At 43.1% G+C, this 10,233-nt stretch overlaps 1 protein-coding gene across 2 annotated transcripts; it reads left to right on the top strand.

The window, feature by feature from the left end:
- The first annotated feature begins 362 nt into the window (after positions 1-362).
- LOC147438808 (uncharacterized) lies at positions 363-9,805 on the top strand. 2 transcript variants are annotated; one of them, XM_086484780.1, is made up of 14 exons: positions 363-789; positions 984-1,096; positions 1,174-1,230; positions 1,304-1,399; positions 1,486-1,556; positions 5,005-5,047; positions 5,153-5,233; positions 5,352-5,411; positions 5,505-5,585; positions 7,847-7,944; positions 8,284-8,332; positions 8,411-8,455; positions 8,877-9,191; positions 9,262-9,805. In XM_086484780.1, exons 1-14 carry the CDS (start codon positions 426-428, stop codon positions 9,481-9,483), a joined length of 1,695 nt encoding a protein of 564 aa, XP_086340906.1. In that variant the 5' UTR covers positions 363-425; the 3' UTR covers positions 9,484-9,805. The 2 variants fall into 2 exon arrangements, with proteins under 2 accessions (XP_086340906.1, XP_086340905.1); XM_086484779.1 differs by having other exon boundaries at positions 1,174-1,243; positions 1,344-1,399; positions 8,877-9,362.
- Positions 9,806-10,233: the final 428 nt, after the last annotated feature.

The following is a 10,233-nucleotide window of genomic DNA, read 5'->3' on the forward strand; positions in this document are numbered from 1 at the left end:
TTGAAGGGCAATTGGATAGGGAACCATTCTAATGATGGATCGGACAAAGTATCTTCGGAGTTAAAGGGTAGCTACAATTAGATCCCTTCAAGTGGAGGGTTTTTCACGAGTCAACCCTTTCTACGCAAGGTTGAGAGCCCTTTGAAGGGTAGAAGGGCGTCAAAAACTATCGCTAGAACTTACTACTAGAGTCTACTACTACTACTACTATAGCTAAGTAGGGCAGAAGGGCGTCAAAAACTATCGCTAGAACTTACTACTAGAGTCTACTACTACTACTACTATCGCTAGAACTTACTACTAGAGTCTACTACTACTACTACTATAGCTAAGTTGGAGTTACTTCATGAGGTCGGGCATCGGCAGGGATGATTTATAAGACTTTAATTGTACCCCATTAAACTGTCGCGCTAGATTTTGTCGCTATGGACGGTGCCATAGCTTATGAAGCTGTGCACACGGGACTGGTAGAAGGAGCCTCTCCTCTGCTCTACGATTCCAACCTCTCCACCATAACCGCCTCCTCTTCTGCAGCAGAGGAAGCTTTTTCACGCTCCCTTGTTCTTCGCACAGTGATTCTTGACAAGGACAATGATCTCCCTTCAACATTCGCCGTTGAAGAGGAGGTTGAGTTCCTGTCCCTCTCCGTCTATGCGGACGAAGAAGAGGACCTTCCTACAAACAGTAAACCCCCTGAGCAACCCACTGCTCCTCAAGACCCTCCATGGCTTCGTCGAGGAGTGCTTCCTCAAAAACTTGGTCGCAGTCCTCTCCTTGAGCTTCATCAAGGTTAGTCTCTGCTTATGTTTGCTCTCAGCTCCTGGAAATTGGAACATGAACATCTTGTGTAGTTTGTGGTGCCTTGCGAGCTTTTCATCAGTGGTGAACAGTGTAAAGGTCGTGACCCTAGCAAAGGAAGCATTTAGTGTTGCAATATGGATTGATTGCTTTTTCATGGCTCAACCTAGTACCTTTTTTGTCAGAAATTGTTACCTTCTGTGACCTGGTGTCACCTACTCCAGAAGACCATCATCTAAGGACGGAAGCAGTCCGACGAGTTTCGGATGTCGTCAAGTCCATTTTTAAGAAGTGCCAAGTAAGCCTTGCTTTTCACTGCAAGCGTCAACCGAGACCTCTGTCTTTGTATCCTCACAACCCCTTCTATGATGGCAGGTGAATGTTTTCGGATCTTTTGCAACAGGATTGTACTTGCCCACCAGTGATATTGATGTGAGGCCTTTTTGTACGTTTGGGTTCGTGGAAGACCTTATGTGAGATTGACATAGGACTTTGCTTGGTGTAGATGGTGATTCTTGATTCTGGTTCTTATGACATTCAATCAGGCTTGAAAGCTATTGCGAAAGCTTTGGCCAAAGCTGGAGTTTCCAAGAATGTCCAGGTTTGTTAAAGCCTATTTTTTGACTTTTAAATTATTGAGCACTGTGGTTATTATACATGGTATTTTTTTTTGTTTGTGGTGTATAGATTATTGGAAAAGCACGAGTTCCAATCATAAAGTTTGTAGAAGTAGAGAGCAATGTATCATTTGATGTAAGGTACGCATACATGCAAACATTCTATTTTTAAGGGATGAATATTACACCATACAAGTGCACACCACACTTTATGTTAGTGGAGAGTGGATATCTTGGGTTTTTAAGAGCCTTTGAGGTGGTGAGCACGCATGTGCATGCATCTCCGTGAGAGAGGGAACCGAGTCCCTTTGTTTGTAGGGTTTGCCATCCATATAGGTGGCTCTTGCTACCGATGCTATCCCTGAACAAAACTATCTCATGTCCTCTTCTCATATCAGTTTTGTCTGACTAAGGAAACTTTCTTTGAGGAGCTTAAGCAGCTTGAGGTGCTTAAAGGGCGTCTATTGAAGAGGATCTTGCTGACCAAAAATGGCAGGCGATTGAGATGGTGATCCAAAAAAGCATGTGGTGGATTTGGCGACCCAAAAATAGCAGGTGATTGAGGTGGTGATTTAAAAGTGGCAGGTTGTGGACTCGGCGATCCCAAAAAAAGTAGGTGGCTGATTTGGTGATCCAAAAATACAAGTTGGTTGAAGTGGCGATTCAAAAATAGCAATAGGTGGCTACATTAGCACCTCATGTATGGCAGGTGGACACATAGGTGGACACACGGACATCACTTGCATGGAAAGTGGACATACGCCTATTGTAAGGCCAAGCTCCCAAAACATGATGTGAATTCAAGCAACCTTTCTATATCTGTTTGGCTGACACCGTTCTTTGCAGCAGATATTCTCTTGGCATGTAACAAATTGCTTTTTGAAGAGGGGATTCCTTAAGGACTATGATTAGAACTTTTAGAATTATTATTTTCTTGTAGCTTGTTCATGACGAGTTAGTAGTTACTTTGGTAAAGCAATCGGAAAATATAGTTGGAAAATTACTGTTGTGGGTTGCTTCAAGAGCTCAAACGTTATTGCCTTAACCAAAAGGCTACAAGCATCTAGGAAATGATGGCCCATGCTCAGGATGCGCACAATATGCTTGGGGAAAGCTCACTTTATGAAGACATGGAGGAGATTCTTCAGCCACAGCGAATGCTCGTAGTAAAAGAAAAGATATTTTTTTTTATTTTTTATTTTATTTTTCATAGAGGGAGTAGAACTTGAAATTACAACTCACACACTCGACTCCGTGAGGTGGAGCATCCGAGCCGGATAAGGTTGGCCAACCCATCATATGGAACAGGGGGGAACAGCCCCTAAGGGCTTCATGTCACACGAGCTGTCAAGGAGGTTTGAACCCAAGACCTTAGACACAAGAGGCTCTTGCTCTATCAACTAAGCTAGCACTCATTGACAAAAAAAAGATCTTTTATTGATTGTTAAGTCCAAGGGCTAGTGAATTCGAGTTGTATCTGCATTGACTTTTCAAAGTTAATGAAAGAACGCGCAAAGATACATCAAGAACTCTTCTTCGTGAGGTTCTGACAAAGAAGCTTCTGTTGATGAAAGCAACCATTGAATATTATTGAAGGATTCTCAATTTGTTCTTATAACAAGGATCACGATACTTAAAGTAAGTGGTCTTCTAATTCGTAGTGGTGATACAATTGGAAGAGGTTTGTAAGAATAGACACCATCGTATGGCGCGTCACTCTCACTCAAAACCACACAAAGACTACTGCCAATCTTTGTAGCATGCATTGGAACTCTAGTAGTAATCCTGGAAATCTAGCTATAGCTGCAAAACACCCTCGCCGAGGCTAGCTAGATCCATCCTTTGTCTGCATCGATACAAGTAACAATTTGCTCTATTGAAGTTGCGGGAATTGTGTGCCAATGCTATACTAGCCTCATTCGATGTCTCAACCTCAACCATGTAGCTCCCCCCAATGGAGAGACAAATCACAATCTTGGGAATAGGTAGCATGAGGAAGGTAGCTCTAAGAAAGTTCAGAAGCTGGCTTGCTGATAGCATCTCTTTGCATACCAAACAACATGCCTCTACTGTAGCCACTAAATTGTGAATGGGATCGAATTGTCTTTGCTGAAAGTCTAATCCCAACGGGTAATCTTTGTGAGGAGCTGTCTCACCTTCATTGAACAAACCGAAAGCAACTCAAAAGCTGGGTTACTAGAGCCTGGATCTTAGAAGACGTGTCTCCAGCACTGAACTGCTCCGATGAAAAGGACAACTAACGTGATAGCTCCCTAGAATATTGCAGAAACTCAATGCAATGACCGATGGAAGGCCTGTGGTGTTGTTGTGGGACCGCAATTGTGTCAGTAAACAACTGCAACCAGAGGGGGGCTATGCTACCCACATAATTGATTAACCTGTACCACTGCCCTAACCTGTAGGGATTTTCGGCCAAAGGGAGTGTGTGTGTGAAAGGAGTGCATGAGTGGAAGAAGCTTGATGAGGAGCGCGAATGGGTGCTTGAGTGCTTGTATGGCGTTGGGGGGGGGGGGGGGGGGGGAGCACGGGTGAATGTGGGTGTTTGTGGCTGTAAAAGCGGATGCGACTTATCCGTAGAAGAGAAGTGAATCAGTGCCCACAAGCAACATCAGCGGGGTCACCTTTCAAGATCAAAGGGGTAAGGGCAGCACCCCTCTCGGATCGAAGAGGCGCCGATGGCAGGTAACACACCCGTTGGCGCAAACGGTTGCACATACGCAGTCATAGGGACGGTGATGTGTACCTTTAAAGTTGCATTCAAGTAACATTTTTATTTTTCCCTTTTCTTTGATCTTTCCTTTTGCCTGAAATATTTTTAATTAGTTATTGCTTATGTTCTATTTTTAATAAATGGGATATTAAAGCTGTCTTTCTTTAATTCTATCTTTGTTTTGTAGGTTTTTGCGTGTTTTGATTTTGTGTTTTGTGGAAGTGTTTTGGCGCCCTTTTTGTAACTTGAAATTATTTACTTTTTCTGACCTTATGAAGGTATTGACAATTTTCTCAAGCCTAAGATTGTCATTTATTTTGTCTAATCTTTACACCCTTGCCATAGGGTTAATTACAACGAAAATAATAACCACTGGAAAGAGGTTGAAAATCCAAGTGAGTAGAATTTAAGAGTGGTCATCCTGTAGCGCCTCCATTAGTTCCTCATTGCATAAATCAGGCTGTGCTCAGGAACTTGGGGCCTTGATCCTTGGCAAGGTTATAAGGGGTGAGTTCTTTAAGTTCCAAAACTTCATCTTTGGCAGTCAGGAGTCATCGCAATTGTTCCATCCCGCTTCGCAGCACGAAGAAAATGGGATTTTGACCTTCTCTACATAGGTGCAAGTATGACATTGGTGGTGTATGGTATCAAGGTTTGCTATTATCTTACTTGAAACAGAAATCCAAGGGGGGGACTATAAAAGCTGGAAAATGAGACATTGTGAATTGTAGTTATTCTTTTGTTATCACAAAGTCAATTGAGGTTAGACATGATATTTCAAGCCTTTTGCTTGGAAAATAGTTCGTGCAAAATGTGACCCTTAAATTACTCACTCATGTGCATCTATTTGTACCTCAGTTTTGACTTGGAAAATGGACCAGAAGCTGCAATATTTATCAAGGTGAGCATTTAATTTCATACTTGGTAATGATCTTGGCCATGAATTTGATTGAACTGAGACATGCTCAAATTTGTTGTGCCTGTAAAAATCTGTTGTGCTTTACAGGATGCTTTAAATGCCATTCCTCCTCTAAGGCCTCTCTGCTTAGTGCTGAAGACATATTTACAGCAGCGAGAGCTTAATGAGGTACTTCTGTAATTCTGACATGATGTCCTTACACTGAAATTACGTGTTTGTAGTGTCTACTGAGCTGCCATACAGTCCAGGGTAAGAACCTGATTTTTTTCTGGGGTTTCATGGACAGGTTTATACTGGTGGGATTGGGTCCTATGCTCTGCTTGTAATGCTTTTGACCTATCTACAGGTAATACCTTAGAAATCTTTAACTCTGTTTAGAGCTCCTGGGTGGACTATTACCCCTGCAAGTCATTTGCTAATTTCTGCAATTTTACTGTAGACGCATGCGAAGACAAACAAATCAATATTTGCGCACCAACATGAACAAAGCAGACTCGAACAGAATCTTGGAGTTCTTCTGGTAAGGACTGTTTTTATGCCTTATTAAGGAAAATAAATTTCTGTGCTAGGCACTGTTACCGCGCCTTTAGCTCATATTGGCTACTAATTTCTATATGCAAATCTGTGGGACAAAGTAGTGTAAGAGTGGTTTGTATCTTCAAAGTGTCCTTACCATTCTTGTTAAAGCAGTTACAGAAGTTGAATTGTATGTTCATAGTGGGGAAGAAATTAGAATTTAACCCTTAAAAGTAATACTAAGGAGAGTGTGTGCACATGCCCATGGGTTGTTGCATCTCTCTGGATTCGTCCTCATGGTCCCCCAGGGGATGGAAGTCAGCTATACTGTGGCTGTGCCCGACCGAGTGAGGTAGATACTGCCCATCTTGGTCATGTGTGGCCATGAATCGAGGAGTGGCTTTCTTTGTCCGTGTCTGTGTCCTCTCTTAGTCTCGGCCTTGCACTCGGGAGGAAGTGCAGTGTTGTCTTGCTCCTTTAGCTTTATCAAGATGGCTGCTTATGTTGAGGCCTTGTCAGCAATATGGGCGAGGCAGTTGTAGCTGTTGTCGTTCTCGGGGTCATCCTATGAGCGCATGCCTCATCCATGCTGGGCCTACCCTATGAGGCTCTTGTTATGCAGCTTTGTTTTGAGCATGGAGAGCCTTTCCAGAAAACACGAGGGAAAAGGGCTTAAAATTCTAGAGCCCAACATGGCCAAAAAAGCAGCCCATAATGTTCAAGAATGGTCATTTTGGTTTGTCAACAGAGTCCCCAACGTTGACCTGAAAACTATCGGACGAGTGCAGAACAAAACGTACTAGTTCATGGTACCTTCCCACAGGACCCTCTTTCTTTCTCCTCTGCAGTTGCCTTGTCTTTATCTACCTCTGTGATCTCTGCTCTCCACCATTGCCTTGTATATGGCATTGCAAGTGTTGTCACGTGGGCGAGGATTCTACTGGAGTCTAGCAAGATCGGAGTCGAAGTGTCTACTAGATCGGAGGCTAGTCCTGTCATCACCTCATCTTCCGTTGCCTATTCTGACACAGTATCAACTTGGTTGTATTAGGCCGATCCAGTATGGTGCTGGGCTCGATTGAGAGGGAAGAAACATGATGGTCTTTTGCTTCTTTTTCTGGAGTCTGGAGCTGATTTGGGTGCATGAAGGTTGTAGACGTGCTTCTACGACTCTCCGATCTTCTATTCCTACTTACCCCTGAGGTGGAGGCTATCGAGCATTCAGGATGTGTAGCATTGCTGAATTGGTTCAAGATTCCCCTGTTTGAGTTATATAGCCACGCCTTCTTGCAAGGTGATTGAGTATGTGACTTTGTTATCCAGAGAGGGAGATATCTTATCTGGCTCACTGGAATCTTCTCTTACAGGTTTGGACCAGGTTCTTATGGCTGTGTTTCAGAGAGGAATTTGGTTGGCTGATTGTTGTGTCTCCTACAGCTGCATGTACATGTTAAGTTTTGAGTTATCCCTATTGAGGACTTGATGCAGGTTGATATGGAGTTCCAGCTGTAACTGGCCGGCACCATGTGCCAAGAGGGAAGATGCTATTATAGACTTAGACACAACTGGTATAGAACTAGAAATACACTTGATCTTGGAAACTGGAGATTACACAGGAGCGGCGGGGTTCCTCTCAGAGAGTATTAGCCCGAAATAGGTGCCCTTGGCGGTACTTAGATACAACCGGAACAGAATTAGACTTCTACGCTGGAAATTGGAGAAGACCCTGGCCTCTTCTTATAAGATCTGGGCCCAAAAGCAATCTTAAAAGCTGTTGGTATTTTCAGTTGATGGCCAAAAGCTACTAGGCCCATAATGCAAGGGAAATGGTAGCAAAAAGCATGCATAGAAAAACATGTCACGTTTGCTGGTCAACGTAGTCAGTTCATACAACCCCGTTGTAAATTGTGCTGCCATGTCATGAGTCCATACTGCCGCCACATCATCATGTTATCACACCGGCTTGGTATTTCATGGGCAGTTGTGGAGTTTTGGCGCAATTCTTTGATTTTCCTGGCACCAGATTTTTAGGGCTTTTGAAAGCTGGTTTTACTAGGACGGAAACATGTTGGCAAAGGGTCAAGAATCGAGACAACTTACCTACTAGGGGATGCAAATGTATAACTCTGATTTTTGCTCAAAGAAGTTGAAGCTGCAGAATGCCCTTTTATGAATATGCTTGGATACTTGTGATGAGTGCCTTGCTTGTTGTGGTGCTCCACTCATAAGTATGTCTGTCTGCTCAAGATGTCTATGTTGGTGCAGGTGGATTTTTTCGATTTCTATGGCCGTGCTTTAAATTTCAAGGATGTGGGAATTTCATGTAGAGATGGAGGGCACTTTTTCAAGAAAAAAGAGCGAGGGTATGCTACTTTTCTTTCAATGTTATGAAGACATTGTTGAGAAATGTCATTTATGTTGCCCAATGTCTTTACTCCAACGCTAGGTCAAGTTGGCATATGCAAAAGAAAAGTAATGCATGTTGTACCTTTGCTCCTTTACTAGAGTGCTTTAGGTGTATAAATATACTTTGATTCTCCCTCTCTTTTGTGTGTTTATACTATTGCTTATATACCCCCCCCCCCCCCCCCCCCCCCCCCCCCCCCCCCCCCCCCCGGCCCCTGACAAATGCACTCGCGCGCACACACACGACACAAGCACACTTGCATTTGGTTTTTACTATGGCTTTGTTGCTGCCTTAGATTTTTGGATTCAAAGAAACCGTTCATGTTGACAGTGGAGGACCCCCAAGTAAGCAAGCCTACAAATTTTCAGTTTCATGTTTTTAAAATATATTCAACATCACGTTCCTTCCGTGCTTTATGGCAGGCACCACAAAATGATATTGCCAAAAGCTCTTACAATTTTCAAAAGGTATGGTTCTTACATGGTCAACACATTCTCAGAAAACAGCTATTAGAGAGTGCATAATTGCGAAGTTTTTAATGATCTACATTTTTGAGAATTATGAAACACGAGCAAATACTACAGCTGTGTCTGCAACAGTGTTTATTGCGGAATGTCAATTTACATCTTATAGGGAAGCAGTTGATGAGCCTATGCCCATTTCAAGCAGTAGTCACTACTTGCTGCTATCACTTGAATTGTGCTTTCTTTTGCAAGTCGTTAAAAAAAAAAGATTTAATGAGCTTACTGATTGTCAGCTTAGCTTGTTTCGTGCTACAATTAGAGTCCATCTTTGCGTGAATGCTCGAAAGCAAGACAATCTCTTGAATTTGTTGTGTTGGCACACTTCACATTTTACAGCACATAGATTTCTCTACTATGCATGTAGGTACGGGTTGCATTTTTATTGGCTTACAGACAGCTTACAAATTTGAGTGGTGACAATACACTCCATGCTGGCATGCTTGCTCGCATTGTCAGAGTGGATGAGAAGCTTGCTTCCCGAAGTGTCTCAGCTCCTCCATTGCCAGCAGACAGAAGAAAGAAAAAAGTAAGGAAAGTCCGGCAGAAGCGGAGTAAGGAAAGCACATTAGCTGAGGTTGAACCTGGGAGCTCGCAAGAAAGCGGGGTACATAAGAGGAGCAGGAGTGCAGAGTACCGATCAAAGAAGTACAGAAAGCTAAGCGACAGAAAGCGAAGTCGTGTCAGATAAGAAGACACTGTTTCTTCACTTCATACCATCTTATTCTGTACATCATACACTGCTACATCAGGGCAAGCTTACACTTTGTGGAGCCTATGGAAGCGTGGATGGAGATGGCTTAAAGGATGATGCTGAATTTGAGGGAGCAGAGACTATTTTTGGACTTCTATGGATACAGAAGAGAATACTTGGAAAGCTGGACCGTCTGTGTTTCGGGAAGCTGGCTTTGGTTAGAGCCCCGAGGTGGGGAGTTCAATCCCTGTGGTGCCTTGGAAGAAAGGAAGATAACTGAGCCCCATTGCTGCTGCAGTACTCCTTTTCTTCTTCAAAAGAAAACCCCTTGTAATACAAAAGTACTCATTCTTGATCTCGAGGCATCTCTCTCTCTCTCTCACACACACACATACACACTTTTTTTTTTGTAAATCGACACACACACACACACACACACACACACACACACACACACACACGAGACTGGCGTCAAAAGTTATCTTCTTACACACACACATGAGAAAACTTTTGACGTCATAATTCCAAGAGATCTGAGAGAGAGAGAGAGAGAGAGAGAGAGAGAGAGAGAGAGAGAGAGAGAGAGAGAGAGAGAGAGAGAGGAGGAGGAGGAAACTGAAATAGCCTTTCTATTACCCGAATGTGGGAGATTGGTTATTCTTCATCGAAGTTGAAACATGTTGGTAGCATGCAGCTGTGAAAAGTATAGCCTGGAAGGCACTCTCTTCTGGATAGCAGAATTTTATCTTTCTTCATGAAAGAAGAGTTGTGCATTTTTCTTTGCTCTCCTTGCTTTCATCATCTTTTCTGCACAGAGAGCTATCTATGTATGCATTTCAGCGAGTGAAGGAATGGATGCATTGGTGAGAGCACTTAGTCCCTTGGCTCATGGAGAGCAGGATAGTTATCCTTCACCAAAGAGCAGCTCATGTATGGAAAAGTGCACGTCATAATCAAGGAAAAATTGCACAACATGAGACAGATCCTTCGATCAAGGAGCTTCACAAAGATCTTGAATCATTTGTTTATA

Source organism: Adiantum capillus-veneris, chromosome 16 (assembly GCF_014529385.1).
Source record: "Adiantum capillus-veneris isolate H3 chromosome 16, ASM1452938v2, whole genome shotgun sequence".
Lineage (NCBI taxonomy): Eukaryota > Viridiplantae > Streptophyta > Polypodiopsida > Polypodiales > Pteridaceae > Adiantum > Adiantum capillus-veneris.